This window comes from Coregonus lavaretus (assembly GCF_964263955.1).
Source record: "Coregonus lavaretus genome assembly, chromosome: 10".
NCBI lineage: Eukaryota > Metazoa > Chordata > Actinopteri > Salmoniformes > Salmonidae > Coregonus > Coregonus lavaretus.
The window spans coordinates 59,287,033-59,308,460 of record NC_139997.1 but is presented as its reverse complement, the minus strand read 5'-3'; the positions used below and the strand labels follow the sequence as shown (position 1 = coordinate 59,308,460).

The 21,428-nt window shown below is 40.8% G+C and overlaps 1 protein-coding gene across 1 annotated transcript; it reads right to left on the bottom strand.

Annotated features, from left to right (window-relative positions):
- Positions 1-2,043: 2,043 nt before the first annotated feature.
- On the bottom strand, positions 2,044-16,586 carry LOC311136193 (carbonic anhydrase 4-like). Its single transcript, XM_084170291.1, has 8 exons — positions 16,376-16,586; positions 9,716-9,760; positions 9,246-9,410; positions 8,482-8,627; positions 6,425-6,517; positions 4,890-4,956; positions 4,149-4,312; positions 2,044-3,331 (listed from the first exon to the last, which is right to left on the bottom strand). The coding sequence occupies exons 1-8, from the start codon at positions 16,569-16,571 to the stop codon at positions 3,152-3,154; spliced, it is 1,056 nt and encodes a 351-aa protein (XP_084026417.1). The 5' UTR covers positions 16,572-16,586; the 3' UTR covers positions 2,044-3,151.
- Positions 16,587-21,428: the final 4,842 nt, after the last annotated feature.

Here is a 21,428-nt window from a genome sequence, read left to right as displayed (position 1 = left end):
ATTTTAGAGAGCGCCTTAACTATCCACCTTCAAGTAGGATCGCCCTAGATATGACATTAGACAAATGTCATGATAGAGTCATTTAGCCAAGACCATGGACGTACATAGAATGGAGTAGCTGATTAAGGTGGGGGAACTATACTTTGTATATCTTTTGTTGTGTTTTTATTCTTTAATTTTTTCTTTTTCCTTTGACACTAAGGAAGTGATATTGCCACAAACAAGTTCCCCATATGACCACCAGTTAGTGCCATTTGGGGAAGAAATGTAATTATGTATTGCCAGTCTTGACACCTTAATACTGCCATAAATTAGAGAGGAGGATAATCTATCTCTGGCACTCTAGTATGGTGAAAGGAATGCCTTTGTTTCAGAGACTTTTTGCCGCCCAAAAACTTCAACATCCAACAATGAACATTGGGACAATATATTTCAACATCCAAAAGTTGCCTCCACTAACAATCAATGTTACGGCTGAGTATCTGTTCCAAGTACTGTATCTAAGAAGGTGAATTTAAGTGGGACCATCCTGTTACTCTCTTCAAACCATTGTCTACTACACTGCTCTCATCACCCCACAGGGGATCATCTACACGGCTGATAAGCCGTCCTCAGAAGACCACTTCCAGAACGAGTGAAAGTAAACAGTCAACTAAGAAGAAGGACATTGTGGACAATCTGAACCTTACATCTAAAAGGCCATCCGAAAGAGAAGGCCCAATCGACCCCTTCCCACGAAAGCCTGGGTCCAACAGAGATACACGAGAAAGACCACCAACACGTAAATACATGCATTGCTTTTCTTCCCAAATGGGCGGCAGTTCGGAGCAAAGTATTAGGATTACTGTGAGCGTAGGTCCATGTGTACCGAAGTGTTTTCTCTCTCTCTCTTTAACTCGCCATCTTTTGTAACAAGTGTCATATTGTGTTAGTCCCCTAGAGACATTGTATTAAGTTTCTAATCCCTACCTATACCATGTACGTGTTTGTATGTTGTGTTATCATTTTTTATTAGTTAGTAAATAAGTCACACCAAGAGTTGTTGATCATGAAGCTTACCCACCCCTTTTTTATTTTCCAACTCCTTTGTCCATCTGATTAATGGAAAACCCAGCAGGCTGGATAGCCGGGTTTAGCACTGATGGGGAAAGCCACGTTTCGGTAAAACATAGGACGTTACAATCCCTCATGTCTCGTTGGTAGGATATCCGCGCTCTGAGCTCATCCACCTTATTGTCCAGATACTGAACATTGACAAGGAAAATACTAGGAAGCGGGGGGGCTTTTTGCCCGTTTTCTCAGCCTCACTAGTACACCAGCTCTCCTACCACGTTTACGGTGGCACCTCTTCCTGGGCAAGTTGCCAGCTATGAGTAGAACTGCTTCAGAGAATCCAAACAAAGGGTCCAGGTCTGGAAAGCCGAAGTTTATGTGAGTAATCAAAGATCTGATGTCCAAAAGTTATTGGCGGTCATAAGAATTAATACCAGACATGTTCTGAGCAAATTAAGTAAAAAAGAACACTAAAAACAACAGAAAACTGCAAAGTTGAGTAGGAGCTAGCAACAAGGCGACCGTCTCTGTCGGCGCCATCTTACCAGGAGTCTGTGTGTGGTATGTAGTGTGTGTGCGTGCGCGTGTGTGTGAGCCAAGGACAGCCCCCAAACATCCAGAACAAGTCAATTAGAAAAGGATTAGAGGACGGAGATCAGACTCTCTGACGGACCGACCAGACAAGCAGAAACTGATAAGTCCGTCCGAACCATAGACTTTGAGCCCCCAGATAAAACGATTGAGAGCCAGAACACTTGATCTTAGATTAGCACCTTTCAGGGTACAGTAGGGATTAGCAGTAACTCAGAAGCTGAGGCAGGAACCTGTGTTAGTCATTCAATTCAAAGAGCAGACACACTTACACATGCACGTGCACACACACCTTTTCTTGCTCATGCCAATTGGACATACACGACATGACCAAAGGTATGTGGACACCTGCTTGTCGAACAATGAACAATTTGACAATGAACCAGACAGACCAAAGCATTAAAAAGGCATGTCAGTAGTTTATTGTTCAATCGGAACACATTCTCCATATCACTTATAACATTTTCAAGCATTACAACCAAACAAACAAAACTATTAAATACTTTTGAACATGAACATACATCATTCCAAGAGTAAATCTATTTTGTATTGGTCAGAAACCACTTGATAATGCAGTCAATGTAACTTTTTTGGGTTGGTTCTTCTTTCTGATAGATGTCGATACATAAACTTTAAATACCTAGCTATTTATAAATAACATCAACAATGTGTCCTTTTTGTCAATATACACATACAGTACATAAATACATGTACAAATGTCACAGTATAGATATAATATAACATTGGTGATTTATGAAACAATGGAACATTTATAATATATTCCCAGTACAATCTGCTTCAATCTGTTGTTTTATTCACAAGAGAATTTCACATATCTCTTGCTTGAATGAGCTAAACAGAAGCAAAATGAGAAGTCAAAATATTGGATGTAGTAATAATTCACAGTGGGTAACATTCAATGTATCCGGGACCCTGTAATACAAGCCATGAACACAAGTCACATGTTCTCAAAGATGAAACGCAAGGCCATGGCATTGCTCTCCTCTCCTAGGTTTTAAACTGGAGAGTATTTATAAGTGCATATCTATTATTAGCAACGACCCACCATTCACACATTCCGTTCTAAGAACATGGTCACGTGCCAGTCTAGTACCGACCAGGTCATGGATTTATTGGCATCTATATTTAGACTCTAGCGCAGCGACCCAACCACCTGAGCACTGAGCAGAGGCTCCTCACATTTTCTATTGTAACTTTAGGCTGAGGACTCTAAATTGATCTGACATTGGACAGGGAGGGAAGATGAACGTATGGACTTTAGAACTGGAACTACAGAACTCGATAACTCAAGAACTCTAGAACTCGTGAATCACTGTGATGTATCGTAAGGGCCTGGGGCTTGTTGGTTTTCAGGCTGAATGTTTAGGGTATGGCTATTGGTTGGTGCTGTACTTTAGTTTGTCAGTTGGTTGGTTGGTTTTGGTTTTGAGAACTCATTGTGTTCATGCATGTCGTGGTGCGGCTCGCTCAGTATGCCTTCCTTCCTCTAGTTGGGCTGTGACAGTCCCATCGCCATGGTGACGGAGGCCATGAGGATTACGGTGCTAGCCAGCACCATGGCGTCTCCCGACCGGTACACCACGCGGCCATTCAGAGGCTGCACCGGCCGGAATGTACCCACCATAGGCTTGCCATCCTTAAACTGGAGGTCTGAGAACACCCGCAGCTGGAAGATGGAACGAACACACAGACACAAAGGTCACTGAGACGCAGTTGGTACTAAAAGTAACAATAAGTATCATATAAAATGAACACAGTGTATCTACTGGTGCGTTTTGTTCAACTACTCAAAGCCAGACTGACAGACTCTCTTCACAGAGGTATTAGTAGACAGACAGAATGCCTCGGCTCTCTACCACATAACCTCTCTGCTTCCGGAGTGTTTCAGAATGTACTAACACTGGTGGAAAAAGTATTCATTTGTCATACTTGAGTAAAAGTAAAGATACTTTAATAGAAAATGACTCAAGTAAAAGTGAACGTCACCCAATAAAATATTACTTGAGTAAAAGTCTAAAAGTATCTGGTTTTAAATGTAGTTAAGTACAGTGGTGGAAAAAGTCAAATGCCTTATATTAATCAAACCAGACAGCACAATTGTCTTGTTTTTATTTATTTGCAGATAGCCAGGGGCACACTCAAACATAAATTACAAACACAGTATTTGTGTTTAGTGAGTCCACCAGATCAGAGGCAGTAGGGATGACAATGTGTTATATTGATAAGTGCATGAACTGAACCCTATTGCTGTCCTGCCTGAGCATTCGAAATGGAACGAGTACTTTTGGGTGCCAGGGAAAATGTATGGGAGTAAAAAGTACACATTTTCTTTAGGAATGTAGTGGAGTAAAAGTTGTCAAAAATATAAACACTCAAGTAAAGTACAGATACCCAAAAAAAACTTAAGTTGTACTTCAAAGTATTTTTACTTAGTTACTTTACTCCACTGTCCAGCAAGATGTTGGGTTAACGGGCTGCTCTACCTGGTCTCTGCTGAGAGGGATGGGCTTCTCGAACACAGTCCAGATCACAGACTCAGTGCAGCCGGGGGTGGTGAGGGAGCCCTTGTAGCGGTAGTAGTTGGTCAGGTTCTGCTGGGGAGGAATCAGCTGTTCCAGAGAAACTGAGGCCAGAGTTGTATTGGCACCTGAAACAACACAGCGCACAATGAGAAACATTGAGCATTGAAACAAATTGTATCTGCTACACAGAAGTTATATTAATCTTAGCAAAACATTGGCGCTGGTACCTGCAGACAAACCGAACATGGGAGAAACAGAGCATTGAAACAAATTGAGACAAATTGTTTCTGCAATACACATGTTACATACTGTACAAAGTTACATTCATCGTAGCATGTATTCATCAAAATGTTGGCATTTGGAGGCTGATAGGACAAGACACAGAGGAAAGCGTTGAAGAAATTAGGGAAGACATCAAATCACCTCAGCCTTTCTTGTTGATCGTTGCATATCAATAAAATAAAACGACTGTATGTAATGATGAACAGTATCTGCTACACAGGAACTAATATACACAGAATTATTACATGCACAAAGATACATCAATCTTAGCAGATACTAATTTCAGTGTCTCAGCTGTGAGTGTAGCTTTGTATGCACTTTTGAAAATCAAATTTATGATACATATCATATTGTTAGCAAGATGGATCTGAATAACACATACGGTTGCTAGAGGAAGCATTAGCTATGACATTTATTCACCAGTCGTCGTGATGCGCTGCAGGGCTCTTACAACAGGATCATATTTTCTGTTGGCACTGAGGGATTCCTGAAAACGTTACGAAATAAGAATCATGAAACGTACATACAGTGCCTTCGGAAAGTATTCAGACCCCTTTACTTTTCCACATTTTGTTACTTTACAGCTTTATTCCAAATTAGATTAAATTGTTGTTGTTTTTTTCATCAATCTACACACAATACCCGATAATGACAAAGCAAAAACAGTTTGTTCGATTTTTTTTCTAATTTATTAAAGTATTCAGACCCTTTACTCAGTACTTTGTTGAAGCACCTTAGGCAACGATTACAGCATCAAGTTTTCTTGGGTATGACGCTACAAGCTTGGCACACCTGTGTTTGGGGAGTTTCTCCCATTCTTCTATGCAGATCCTCTCAAGCTCTGTCAGGTTGGATGGAGAGCACTGATGCACAACTATTTTCAGGTCTCTCCAGAGATGTTCGATCGGGTTCAAGTCCGGGCTCTGGCTGGAACACTCAAGGACATTCAGAGTCTTGTCCCGAAGCCACTCCTGCGTTGTCTTGGCTGTGTGCTTAGGGTCGTTGTCCTGTTGGAAGGGGAACCTTCGCCCCAGTCTGAGGCCCTGAGCGCTCTGGAGCAGGTTTCCATCAAGGATCTCTCTGTACTTTGCTCCATTCATCTTTGGCTCAATCCTGACTAATCTCCCTGTCCCTGCCGCTGAAAAACATCCCCACAGCATGATGTTGCCACCAACATGCTTCACCATAGGGGTGGTGCCAGGTTTCCTCCAGACGTGACGCTTGGCATTCAGGCCAAGGAGTTCAATCTTGGTTTCATCAGACCAGAGAATCTTGTTTCTCATGGTCTGAGAGTCTTTAGGTGCATTTTGCCAAACTCCAAGCGGGCTGTCATGTGCCTTTTACTGAGGAGTGTCTTCCGTCTGGCCACTCTACAATAAAGGCCTGATTGGTGTAGTGCTGCAGAGATGGTTGTCCTTCTGGAAGGTTCTCCCATCTCAACAGAGGAACTCTGGAACTCCTTGGTCACCTCCCTGAACAAGGCCCTTCTACCCCGATTGTTCAGTTTGGCCAAAGAAATTTATGCACTCACTAACTGTAAGTCGCTCTGGATAAGAGCGTCTGCTAAATGACTAAAATGTAAAAATGCAAAAATGGAAAAAAGTGGGAAAAAAATAATTTAATCGATTTTAGAATAAGGCTGTAATGTAACATAATGTGGAAAAAGTCAAGAGGTCTGAATACATTCCGAAGGCACTGTATATATCTACATACATCTCAATATATAAACATACATATATCTACATAATATTCTAAATCACATACAAGACAAATACAGTAGATATCCATTAGGGTTATTGCAGGGTCCTATAATGCATGCGTAATATAATATAATATCATTATCCTCCACATCTTATTACAAGTCTTGCCATGGATATGTCTAGTCATCATCAAAGACTGACTGGGTATGGCAAAGAGTTTAGCAAATATTATTAAAAACATATTGAAATGTTAACCTCATAGAAAAATCCAAGGACTGCAACTCCTATTGGGTCTTTCAGGGCATCTTCCAATTTTGAGTATTCCCGATTCATGTGAACAATATGCAGCTGTAGAACATAGTATCAATAGAAATGTGTTACAGATAATGTCATTAGTCATTCCCAATAGTAGAATTTAAACACTCAGGTTCTGGTTTTGGACTGGTTATCAATGACGGAAATGGCAGAAACATTTTCACTCTTTGATTGTGTCTAATTGACCTTGAGAACATTTAAATCAAAACTTGTTTACAAAATTAAATGCCTGTAATGACCAGTGATTATGTTGTTCTGCTGTTATGACCAGTGTGTGTGTGTGTGTGTGTGTGTGTGTGTATGTATGTATGTGTGTGTGTGTGTGTGTGTGTGTGTGTGTGTGTGTGTGTGTGTGTGTGTGTGTGTGTGTGTGTATGCTTGCGTGCGTGTGGCCATCCTACGGTGCATTCGGAAAGTATTCAGACCCCTTGACTTTTTCCACATTTTGTTACATTACAGCCTTATTCTAAAATGGATCAAATACAAATAAATTCCTCATCACTCTACACACAATACTCCATAACGACAAATCAAAAAAAGATTTGTACAATTTTTTGTAAATGTATTACAAATAAAAAACAGAAATACCTTATTTACATATGAGACTCGAAATTGAGCTCAGGTGCATCCTGTTTCCATTGATCATCCTTGAGTTGTTTCTACAACTTGATTGGAGTCCACCTGTGGTAAATTCAATTGATTGGACATGATTTGGAAAGGCACACACCGGTCTATATAAGGTCCCACAGTTGACAGTGCATGTCAGAGCAAAAACCAAGCCATGAGGTCGAAGGAATTGTCCGTAGAGCTCAGAGACAGGATTGTGTCAAGGCACAGATCTGGGGAAGGGTACAAAAACATGTCTGAAGTATTGAAGGTCCCCAAGAACACAGTGGCCTCCATCATTCTTAAATGGAAGAAGTTTGGAACCACCAAGACTCTTCCTAGAGCTGGCCGCCCAGCCAAACTGAACAATCGGGGGAGAAGGGCCTTGTTCAGAGAGGTGACCAAGGACCCGATGGTCACTCTGACAGAGCTCCAGAGTTCCTCTGTGGAGATGGGAGAACCTTCCAGAAGGACAACCATCTCTGCAGCACTCCACCAATCAGGCCTTTATGGTAGAGTGGCCAGACAGAAGCCACTCCTCAGTAAAAGGCACATGACAGCCCGCTTGGAGTTTGCCAAAAGGAACCTAAAGGACTCTCAGACCATGAGAAACAAGATTCTCTGGTCTGATGAAATCAAGATTGAATTATTTGGCCTGAATGACAAGTGTCACGTCTGGAGGAAGCCTGGCACCATCCCTACGGTGAAAAATTGTGGTGGCAACATCATGCTGTGGGCATGTTTTTCAGCTGCAGGGACTGGGAGAATAGTCAGGATCGAGGGAAAGATGAATGGAGTCCTGGAGCAAAGTACAGAGAGATCCTTGATGAAAACCTGCTCCAGAGTGCTTAGGACCTCAGACTGGGGTGAAGGTTCCCCTTCCAACAGGACAAAGACCCTAAGCACACAGCCAAGAGAACGCAGGAGTAGCTTCGAGACAAGTTTCTGAATGTCCTTGAGTGGCCCAGCCAGAGCCCGGACTTGAACCCGATCTAACATCTCTGGAGAGACCTGAAAATAGTTGTGCATCAGTGCTCTCCATCCAACCTGACAGATCTTGAGAGGATCTGCATAGAAGAATGGGAGAAACTCCCCAAATACAGGTGTGCCAAGCTTGTAGCGTCATACCCAAGAAAACTCGATGCTGTAATCGTTGCCTAAGGTGCTTCAACAAAGTACTGAGTAAAGGGTCTGAATACTTATGTAAATTATATAAATGTTGTTTTAAATTTGAAAACCTGTTTTTGCTTTATCATTATGGGGTATTGTGTGTAGATTGATGATGAGGGGAAAAAACGATTTAATCAATTTTAGAAAAGCTGTAACGTAACAAAATGTGAAAAAAGTCAAGGGGTCTGAATACTTTCTGAATGCACTGTACATGACATTACCTCCATTGGGTACTGCTCTCCGTCAATAGTGTGTTCCGACCCTGGTCCTCCGTTCTTGCCCCAGTGCAGGTGGAACTGCACTGCCTTATAGGGTAACTCCAGGTCTCCACCAATCACATAGGGTTGGTGAGGCACGTTCACCTGAACTTAAGGGGGAAATCAGACAACAAAGGACTAGAAGACTTCCTAGATATTGATTGAAAACTGCATGCTTTTGGAGGGAGGTTGGGGTCAATGACAGCATGTTTTGTCTTTGAAATAAAAATGTTCTAGTTAAAAAGCATATTTCTAAATGTTCACATTTTTGACACCATTTAAAGGGATAGTTTGAGGTTTTGTCAATTAAGCACTTTTTTCTACTTATCCAGAGTCAGATGAACTCATGGATACCATTTGTATGTGTCTGTGTGCAGTTTGAAGGAAGTTGAAGGTAGTTTCTGGAGCCATTGCTAACTAGCGTTAGCACAATGACTGGAAGTTTACAGGAGCACCTAGCATGCTAGCAGAAACTACCTTCAACTCCCTTGCACACAGAGACATATAAAAAAAGCATTGTTGAGTCCAGGTACAATAGGCATGAGGAAAGACTTTCTCGTGGTACTGGCCTAAATTACGTTGTCAATAAAGCAGTGAATTGGGAGCTTTAACAGTGTGAAGGGCCTTCTTGCTCTTTACTAGTATTCTTTATTAACCCAGCACCTATGCTTTTAAGGATGTGCGTATGACCACAAACTTTTCTATAGACTGGCCTAAATTAAACATACCAGAGTGTCCATTGTTTTTGATCAGGCCACTGAAGGAATCCTGGTATTTTCTGAACTGGAAGGGCGTAAGGCGCTCATCTGGTAGGGTCTTCCTGTGGACGATGTTGATGGGGGATTGGGCTCTGCCTTCACAGTCTTTGTTGGCATGGTCCCACTTCTCTGGTCCTGTAGAACGGTGAGGAGAGAAAATACTGTACGTCATCAAGCTATGACAGCAAGCCACAGACTAGGAATGTTCAAGTTGATGTTTGTCTGAGTAAAACTGTTTTGAGTGGGTAAGTGTTTAAGTGGGAGGCGAGGGACGGAGGGACAGATATGAATGGTTAGGTGGGTGTAGAGGAAGTGGATTTGTGGCTGTAACTGTCACTCCTTTAACAACTTGAACTTGTGATGGTGACACAAAGATAAGAGAGGATCCAAGTCAGTGCAGTGTGTTGTATGGAAAGAGAGATTTCTTGTTCATCATTCACCATTACAAGGGGTGGCACAGGTATGCTGGGACTGGTAGCACCAATCTGAAACAACATGAGAAACATAAGGAAGCCACATGGTCAGTAGTATACTCAGTACATAAAATAGAATCCAATTACACAATCTGTTTGTTTTATGACTGTAATACAATGTTAAAGACCCACTCCAGCTTCCCTAGCACCTCATTTATCATCTGATTTACTTAACAAATCTCAATAGGTGGTCCAGGTATCCTCATGACATGCGGGGGGGGTTGGGCCTTTGCTGTTTTTTCCTCTATTGCTCCTCTTTTTTTCCCGCAAGCAAGGGGGAGGGCTGATGACATCAGAGGGCACCCATCAGACCAACTTCTTGAATTGCCAACTCCTTGAATTTCGCAATTGTGTCTAAAAAACACTATTTTGCTCAAAACATATTTTCTTATCCTTAAAGACACTTTGGCGACTAGTAAGTATTTTTTTTTACCTCCCACTTTGGGCTGGATGTGTCAATAAGTAGTTAATTCATGCATAATCTATGAGCATAATTACTGTCTTACCTCAATTAGCCATGAAATACCTAGTTAGAAAGCAACTGTTTTCTGAAAGCTGTGCGGCACCATTTTAAATGCCTCATGAGCTTAGTTTAACTGTTGTACCTCATCAGAACACAAAATATAAGCTTGTTTTATTCCAATGTTTGTAAACAAAGTAAATGTAAACAAACACTGTATAGCCTCAAAACATGGTTAAAGCTATCATTTTGATATCATGGCTGGTCAGTCCTTGCATCCATATCGCTGTCTATGAATTTGAAAGTGATTATATTTCTCCAGCCCCATCCCTCAGCATTGTATGGAAACAATGGTGGGGAGTACGCTTTGTTATTGTTTCAACTGCTGATTGGCCCTTTAAGTGTGTGTACTTTACTGTATTTATACTTGGAATATTGTTTTTCAATGGGAAAAGAGTGGGTCTTTAAACAGTCAGCATCAAGCATTAATCACTTCAAAGCAAATATCCTTGTGAAAACAGTGTTGTTGAATGACCTTGATATGAATACATGTGTTTCTAAGATAAACAATTTGACACTGTAAAGATCTGAAACCAATGGAGAGTATTTCAGGTTGGAGAGCAGAGGGGGCGCGGCAGGGCTGGGCTCGGGTCTGATGTCATCATTCTACTACTCTATGTATGATCCTTGCGTTCTAATTCTATGGTCCCATACACTCATTTTTACATTTTAGTCATTTAGCAGACGCTCTTATCCAGAGCGACTTACAGTTAGTGAGTGCATACACTATTCTTTTTTATTATTCTATTTTTTTTTCATACTGGCCCCCCGTGGAATCGAACCCACAACCCTGGTGTTGCAAACGCCATGCTCTACCAACTGAGCTACATCCCTGCCGGCCATTCCCTACCATACGCTAGACGACGCTGGGTCAATTGTGCGCCCCATGGGTCTCCCGGTCGTGGCCGGTTATGACAGAGCCTGGATTCGAACCAGGATCTCTAGTGGCACAGCTAGGGAGACCACTCCATTCATACATCTCTATTTTCTATTGTTAAAGGACACAAAGACACACTTACAAGTTAGAGTTGGGTTTTATCTTTACGTGCTGTCAGAATATAAACAGAAAACCCAATCTTTAACATCACCAAGGTCACATTTTCTCACGTTTGTTTTGAGAGTTTATTCATATTTCACAACATACTTGTACGTTTCCACCTAGCTCCCACACCAAGACAAATATCTACTGCTATCTTGCAAATCAAATATTTATGAAAAACCCACGTGTCATTGACAAACTGAATATGGGGAGTGATATCCTCTCTATTACTAGTATTGTATTATATATATTACAATATTGTATATTGGACTGGAAGGGTTTCTCCTCCCAGAGCTGAAGGAAATCTTGTGAATTGGGTACAAATGCCTGGTTTCATTTTTTTTGCCACCGTTTCTTTGTAAGCCCATTTCCTTCTGTGCTGGTATGAAAATGCGTGTAAAAAATAAACCCAAATAAACCCTGCAGGGGATTTGGATTTGGAAAGTCACAAAAGGGACTCATATGGTGCCAATATTAATATATTGTTCTCAATAAATACATCAAATTCAAGCTGATCAAAGAAAAGAGCCAGTACCATACATGAAGGTTTGACAAGTGTCCCCTTGGCATTTTTGTGTTTTTACCTTAATTTAACCAGGGGAAACCCATTGAGACAAGGGTCTCATTCACAAGGGTGACCTGGGAACAATAAATCAACATGATCAGTCTTAATACAACACTATCAATTACAGACAGATAAAATTACACAAAAATCAAAACATCAAAACAAGTGCAGTTCTCCTTCACCACATTCCTCATCAAAGTCCCGAACTGACTATTCAAGACCAGAGAGTCAAGCCTCAAAGTGGCCTGCAGGTCATTCCATGCACTAGGGGCACAATAACTAAAAGAAATCTTCTTCTACTCTGTGGAGAACGGCGGAACTTCTAGAACCAGACAGTTTTGAGTCCAATGGTGGCTGGATTTCCAATTAAGAAGTGACCCTGACTTACATAACCTTATATCCTGGCATACATAACCCAACCCCAACTTCCACCTGTAGTCTTTATTAGGTCTAGGAATTAAACCTCCTAGAGATGATTTTATGTCCATTATCAAATGCACTAGCAGCGCTAAATCAACTGTTACCTTTCCATTATCCCCCCTCCCCCCCAAAAAAAATCTTGACCAAATCATTTTATATGCATTTCTAAACCATATATGAGTGGAAGTGTATTTTAAAGGGTATTTTAATATTTATTTTCTCAGAGGAATAGGTAGGGAGTCTTTATGAACACTTATAAACATACACAGTCCTTAAAGGGCGACTGCACTTCCTGATTTGGCTCATTAAGAAATGCTAGCGGCCATGACTGAATTCAAATATGAGTTGGTTTCGGGGTGTGGTTTTATGTGGGTGTCTCATGTGTGTTCGCAGGTGGGAAGAGTTAGCCAAATAATTTTGCCAATTAGCTTAAGCCGGCTCGTGATAGAGGCTGTCAATAAATTACACAATGTCAATGATACAATATTTTCATGTTGCACACCTTTTAGTTTTCTCATTAAATGCTTTCAATATTTGTATATGAATTTCTACAATTGAAGTGCCTTTGAGTGTGTCAAGAACGGCAACGCTGCTGTGTTTTTCACGCTCAACAGTTTCCTGTGTGTATCAACAATGGTCCACCACCCAAAGGACATCAAGCCAACTTCACACAAGTGTGGGAAGCATTGGAGTCAACATGGACCAGCATCCCTGTGGAATGCTTTCGAAACCTTGTAGAGTCCATCCCCTGACCAATTGAGGCTGTTCTGAGGGCAAAAGGGGGTGCAACTCAATGTTTAGTACACTCAGTGTATATATATTTGTTTGTATTGTATTATGCCCTTACCCCCCTCTCCCCTAGTTGGAGGACTTGGTGGAAAACATTACAATTCAACAATATATATACAGTACCAGTCAAAAGCTTGGACACACCTACTCATTCCATTGTTTTTGTTTTTCTTTATTTGTACTATTTTCTACATTATAGAATAATAGTGAAGACATCAAAACTATGAAATAACACTATGGAATGATGTAGTAACCAAGAAAGTGTTAAAACAATCAAAATATATGTTATATTTGAGATTCTTCAAATAGCCACCCTTTGCCTTGATGACCGCTTTGCACACTCTTGGCATTCTCTCAACCAGCTTCACCTGGAATGCTTTTCCAACAGTCTTGAAAGAGTTCCCACATAAACTGAGCACTTGTTGGCTGCTTTTCCTTCACTCTGCGGTACGACTCATCCCAAACCATCTCAATTGGGTTGAGGTCGGGGGATGTGGAGGCCAGGCCATCTGATGCAGCACTCCATCACCCTCCTTCTTGGTAAAATAGCCCTTACACAGCCTGGAGGTGTGTTGGGTCATTGTCCTGTTGAAAAACACATGATAGTCCCACTAAGCCCAAACCAGATGGGATGGCGTATCACTGCAGAATGCTAAATAAATCACAGACAGTGTCACCAGCAAAGCACCCCCACACCATCACACCTCCTCCTCCGTGTTTCACGGTGGGAACTACACATGCGGAGATCATCCGTTAACCTACTCTGCGTCTCACAAAGATATGGCGGTTGGAACCAAAAATCTCCAATTTGGACTCCAGACCAAAGGACACATTTCCACCGGTCTAATGTTCATTGCTCGTGTTTCTTGGCCCAAGCAAGTATCTTCTTATTATTGGTGTCCTTTAGTAGTAGTTTCTTTGCAGCAATTCAACCACGAAGGCCTGATTCACACCGTCTCCTCTGAACAGTTGATGTTGAGATGTGTCTGTTACTTGAAGTCTGTGAAGCATTTATTTGGGCTGCAATCTGAGGTGCAGTTAACTCTAATTTATCCTCTGCAGCAGAGGTAACTCTGGGTCTTCCTTTCCTGTGGCGGTCCTCATGAGAGCTAGTTTCATCATAGCGCTTGATGGTTTTTGCGACTGCACTTGAAAAAACTTTCAAAGTTCTTGAAATTTTCCGTACTGACTGACCTTCATGTCTTAAAGTAATGATGAACTGTAATTTCTCTTTGCTTATTTGAGCTGTTCTTGCCATAATATGGACTTAGTCTTTTACCAAATAGGGCTATCTTCTGTATACCACCCGTACCTTGTCACAACACAACTGATTGGCTCAAACGCATTAAGAAGGAAATAAATTCCTCAAATTAACTTTTAACAAGGCACACCTGTTAATTGAAATGCATTCCATGTCACTACCTCATGATGCTGGTTGAGAGAATTCCAAGAGTTTGCAAAGCTGTCATCAAGGCAAAGGGTGGCTACTTTGAAGAATCTCAAATATAAAATATATTTTGATTTGTTTAACACTTTTTTGGTCACTACATGATTCCATATGTATTATTTCATAGTTTTGATGTCTTCACTATTATTCTACAATGTAGAAAATAGTACAAATAAAGAAAAACCCTGGAATGAGTAGGTGTGTCCAAACTTTTGACTGGTACTGTATATGGGTATTTTTGTGTGGATTCAAATGGAGAAAGCTCGAGGTGTCTTGTTATCAGATGCAAAAGAAAGCATGATCAGTTACTTTTGTGAATGCAATCTTTATCCAAATAGTATGGTATCCAGTTTCGACAGCACGTGCTCTCGACATCTGCAGAGCATGCAGTGTAGCCTGTGCATTACCCATTTCAGCACTGTGGAAAACAGACAGATAATGGATTTTGTCGTAATTTTGTCAATTAAACTATTATGCCTGTAGGATATCTGCGTTCGCCGGCTTCGCTTTTATCGAAGGATTTGACGTTTTTATGCAGCGCTTGTTGCTGGAGCTCATGCCGCGTCTCGGTCTTGAGTGCTGTGGCAAGCACGCACGTCCCTCTCATTGGCTCGCGTTGAACTCTGTATATGATGCAGGTGCACTTGGAAGAATGGTATTGCTTGATATAACATAGCCTTTTCAAAATCCAATTATTTAAACGATATGATGGGCTTCTCCGTTCGTGTTCTTTTAATAGTAGCCCAGCATAATCTACCGGGCATTATTTTGACACCTAAGTGACGACACCTTTGGCACATTGATTTGTTGACAGGCAGAGACTCTTTTACTGTATATCCTTGAACTCACTGTGCTTTCCTCGTGAGGGGGAATGAGAGACTGCCAGCAATGCTGTGACGCTCGTAAGAAATGCGTGGGAAATCTCTTATCGACAAGGCATTTAGTTATTGGAGAGCATTTTACGCACGCGTTTGGGGTGATGATAATGCGGTGCGCGGAATGGGAGCATCTCTTTGATGTTCAAAGATAGTAGTGGTCATAGGGTAGGCTAGTAGCCTACATATAGGCTACAAACGTTTTTTTCATAGATGCTCAAGTAGAACACCGAATGATATCTGAAAGGCCACTCGCGGCTCATTGATTTATATTTTTTAAATGCCAAAACAGGACCTTCCCAAATGAAAGGCAATTTTTGAAGAGTCTATAACAAAAATATAACAGCTAAAACTGACTTCAACCAATTGCTTTTAATGTTTTATTTGTCGCCTTGTTCATATTATAATAACCAATGTTTGATAGCTTTTGATATATCATAGGAAATAAGAAGTAGATGTGTTGCCGTTTAATTAAACAAATCTAAACCCTTAATACAACATCATCAATGTAAATGCAAAACAGTAGGCTACAGGTATGTCTTTCAGAGGGTAACAATGAGCAGGTGGATCATGCATAAACTCTATCCGCTAGAATGTTCAAAGAATGTAAAGTGATCCCCTCACCAAGTTGATGTTATCTGTAATATGCAGGACACTGCTAGTTTCAACTCAATGGTAGAAAAGTAGAACATTGTCGCATGTTTACTTCAGGGTATTTGATCAATTAGACTGCAAATAAACTTTTTTTTATTTTTACATTTGTTTTGAATTTACAATGTGCTAATTTTACTTATCAAGCTATTTTCGTTTCTCCCAAATGTATTAAACACCTACATCTTTGTGTCAGTTGGCAATTGAAAAATATGCACAAATCGGATTTATTTAACGGATTTATAGCCTATACATATAGCCTATACAGAGATTATACCTTTCCTTCTAAATTCAGAATACAATTAATTGAAATCGACTCACCTGCCCCATTGCACATTTTCAAAAAGGATGCAAAAAAAAAGGGTAGGATTAGAAGCCGCTGCATTTTGGAGAGCGTCTCTGTCAGGCACGAGCGGCGCAGGGGAACACAATGAGTTCGTTTTTCAATGTGATCGCATTCTTCTTCTAAGGGGGTCTTATACTTTATTAACAGCCCTGGCCCCTCCCCCTCGGGCATTACTTCTAATAAACATCCCAACCGATAACATCTCCTCTAGTAGCCTATCAATTGCTCACAGATTTACAGAGGTCTTCATTATATGAGAACATTTTCAATAATGAATATGCTTGCATTCATTGACAGTTCAACTGTCAGGGGGTATGAGAAGACTGGCACTAAACTAACACCATGCAGGTAGAGATATCTCATTATACAAAGTGACAACTGACCACCTCTGATTACTTAAACATATCATATCAGTATGTACATTGTTCAAAATCCAAGCTATTCCCCCTCTGGAATGAGGAGGGTGTGGGTAACAGGGGTAATATGTTTCCCCATGACCCCTGTCTTTACCTGACCTGGATCTAGGTGATAAAACGTAATCTCAGCCATGGAGCATCGACCTGTTTTACGTTAAAGTCCCATTAGGTATTCCTCCATCTCTATACAAGATAAGGAGGTTGTCACCTCATCTGTTAGTTATGTTGCACGCACACAGATACAATGATGTTGTAAAAGCCTGATTGTCCAGTCTCTGAGACCTGGAAACAAACGAACAGGCTGTTTCACTGCTACAGTACTTGTCTTCTGAACACAGTTGCCCCTCAGAGGCCGTAAACAGACACACATGCCTGATTCACAATATAGGTCCGACCCGAACTGTACCGACTGATATTTTCTTTTCACATTGTCCTTTTCAACATGGTAGCAACTATGGTGAATGCGAAACCAGGCCAGCGCAGTACTGCTCGGCTAGGTTCGGCTTAGTAGTGTGACATTATTGTAACATTTTGTGACATTATTGTAACATTTTAACCACTTACGCCTCAGCCAGGTTATTAGCTAGCTATATTGTTTATGTTTAACCCTCTTGAAATAACCTAAAATATATTACTGCTTGCCATTCCGATTAGTGTGAGTATGTTGAATAGTACTGGAAAGGTTTTTACGTTACCATCACAAAAGTTATTTCATATCAATATATAACAATAATATTGATTAAAATGAACAGTAACAGTTAATATTATTGACCTACATGAACTCTCATTCATGATCTTGACCTAAAATACCAAATGCTTACCTATGTGCTCTATAGCCACTAGGCTACTCATCATGACTTCACATTGTATAAATGTGTAAGTGTGCTACACTACTGCCCATAAATCTATTTCTATGCTACTGCTTCCCTCTGCACCACTAGGGAGTCCCACAGCAATGCATGGAACAATCATATAACCTTACAAAGGATTACACTATCCCCCTGTTCTCTCACTCTCCATAGTATGCTGCCCCCTGTCTACCTTGGCTGCACGTACAAAGAGCCTCTCACCTCCTGGCCATAGAAGCTGTGGTCACTCTGTACAGCTGTACCCATAGAGGGGGAGAGTTAGTGTGAGTGTGAGAGAGAGTGTGAGCGAGAGATTGTGTGTGTGTGAGAGTCAGTGAGTGTGAGGGAGAGATATAGTGTGTGAGAGTGAGCGCGAGAGAGAGCGTGAGAGAGAGTTAGTGCGAGAGAGAGATCGAGGTGGAGAGAGTTAGTGAGAGACGGAGAGGCTTATAAGTGGACATGGGATTTTAGAGATGAGAGAAGTCATAGAGTTGCGAGTTGTATACCAAGTACGAATGTCAACATCCCCTACCTCCGACACACTGTCAGAACATGAAGTCATTTCTTACAAAGCATTCTGATGAAGCACAGCCTGCGTGGGGGCCTTATTACTCTCCTGTGTCAATGCCATACTGTTGTAGGCATACAGAATGAAAGGTACTGTATTAACTTCAGCCCACCACCATCTTGTGGTCAATTTGGAAAATACAGGAAGTTATTTCTCACTAGGATGTGCCATGGCCGGGGGACCTCTGTCAGTAGCACAGTATTCATGTGAAATAAATAAAAAACAGGATCCAAGGGACATTTATAATCAACTGCAGACTGCCAATATCTCTCAACTGATAGCCGAAAATGACGTATCCCATCCAATTCCTTCTGTCAGGCCATCATGCCTGCTCAGTCAGACTACTGGCATTTCAGCACCTTGTCCAGCGTCTGAGGCTACAACAAGTACAAGACCTCGCCAACTAGAATGTGCAGTTTGAGGTCAACTAATTAATCCTGAATACAATATAAATGTCAATTGAATGATCTTGTCCTTGATATAGTTACCTTTTGAGGGATGGCAAGAGATCTCCACTCCACATGCTATACTTACTGGGTTGAAATAGAGAGGGACGCGTGTGTTGAGGGGGGGGCAGTCTCAGCGTGATTGGTGTACTGCCAGCCTTTTGACCTGGATGGGTAGAGAGGGTGGGTAGTCTGAACTCATAGCCTGTTTTGTTCAAAACCCCAAATCGCAGCCTTCCCAAAGGTGAACATACGTCTGAAACAGGTGGGCACCGAAAAGCTTTGTCTGAAGATAATATTACGTCATAAAAACATCAAACACAGAATGGAGATGGGAAGCACATCCATGATATAATCTTTTTTATTTTAACCCTTGACCTTTTACAGTGCATTTAATTTGTTTACACAATTATTTGCTAAGTGACAGGTTTTAGCCACTAGTACACAATCAGATAACTATGTATTATATTACATATCTGGGTTCCACTTCCTCCTCGTTAAGGTTTTGCCTTAATCAACATCGCGTGAAAAGAAAGACCCCAAAAGTGTTATTAGGCAATGGATTACCATGACAACCATACAGACTCACTATTTCATTTAAATCTTCAGTTCATTCATTTATTAACAAATCAATCTCATTATCTTTTATCTAATGGACATTTCCCTGTTCTGATATTTAAATAATTTCCATGTTGTTAAAGCAGCTCTCCGTACCATTAAAACAAACCAAGCAGTGGCCAGTTAGTTAACCTGCTGTCGTCTCCACTAGAAAAAGGCTTTCAAAAATAAAAAGACCAAAATAAAGAAAATATGGCACTATTGTCTCAAGGAACACCAATTAGACAAAACAAATGGATCACTTTTTTCAATAGAACAATTTGTGGGAACCACAGCCAAACTCTGGCACGGCATCCAAACTGATTTAGCTACGTTCCACAACAGTTTCACTTCAGTTTGGAAACATGGCAAACTCAGTTTAGATACAAGGCTAGCCAAACTCCCCTACTGGAGTCTTTTTAATGCCAGGTTCTAACATTCTGGGACAGGAACCTGACAAGGAGGATTGATCGAACGATTGATTTATCAATCGATTAAACAATCAATCAAAAGACGAGGATTGAACAGTCAATCAAAGCAGAACAATGTTACTGTACATCAACATCAACCCTCTCTCACACACATCACTGTAGAAATATACTCCATTATTCAAAACCCCTCCATCCATCCATCCATCCCTCCCTCCCATCAGCTAATGTCCATCAAGTACTTTCCAGTGATCTTTCAAGTCATATTGTATGACAACATTGCAGAAAACCCTCTATTTGGAAACACAGCAACAACTTTCCTTGTCTGGATGCTTAGCCATTGTATATATGTATATTTTTTTTGATCAGGTGCATATACAAATTATTTATCTGTTATAAACCTTTCTCGATACAAATTGTGGGGTACCTCAAATGTTCAAACCATTGTGACAGGGCTATACTTGAGCATAGCATTGATAAAGACAGAACCACATTAACTGTGCATATTTTACTTTTTTGAAATAACACATTGCAGGAATGAAAAAGTACACAACCCACATAATGTGCATTAACATAAACGGTAACACTTTACTTGACACCCAGTGTCATAACACGTTATGACAGTCATAACCATGTCATAATATGTCATAACAGCTGACATAACTTGTCATAACATGGTCATAACACTGTCATGACCCATATATTTACACCTGTTGTGACATCTATTGTGTTATTTTATGGCTGGTTATGACACCTACATAAGACTGTCAAAACTTTTTTTTTCAAATACGTTTTTTCCCTGCCAAGATGTTTCCTTTCATTTGAATGCTTGTTTCTTAAATCCTTTGTTGTTGTTGTAATGAATTCTTTACAGTCATGTTTATTTCATCATATTTTAAATAACTTGTAGAAAATACACTTTCACACTGTCAAGAAGCATTATGACCATTTTACATTTTACATTTTTAGTCATTTAGCAGACGCTCTTATCCAGAGCGACTTACAGTTAGTGAATATATATATATATCTTTTTTTATACTGGCCCCCCGTGGGAATCAAACCCACAACCCTGGCGTTGCAAACGCCATGCTCTATCAACTGAGCTACATCCCTGCCGGCCATTCCCTCCCCTACCCAGGACGACGCTGGGCCAATTGTGCGCCGCCCATGAGTCTCCCGGTCGCGGCCGGCTGCGACAGAGCCTGGATTCAAACCAGGATCTCTAGTGGCACAGTTAGCACTGCGATGCAGTGCCTTAGACCACTGCGCCACTCAAGACCATCATAATCATATAAGCCAGATAGGCCTATCATGTACACTACCAGTCAACATTTTGGACACACCTACTCATTCAAGGGTTTTTCTTTATTTTTAATATTTTCTACATTGTAGAATAATAGTGAAGACATCAAAACTATGAAATAACACATATGGAATCATGTAGTAACCAAAAAAGTGTTAAACAAATCAAAATATATTTTATATTTGAGATTCTTGAAATAGCCACCCACCATGCATTTCAATTAACAGGTGTGCCTTCTTAAAAGTTAATTTGTGGAATCTCTATCCTTCTTAATGCGTTTGAGCCAATCAGTTGTGTTGTGACAAGGTACGGGTGGTATACAGAAGATAGCCCTATTTGGTAAAAGACCAAGTCCATATTATGGCAAGAACAGCTCAAATAAGCAAAGAGAAACGACAGTCCTTCATTACTTTAAGACATGA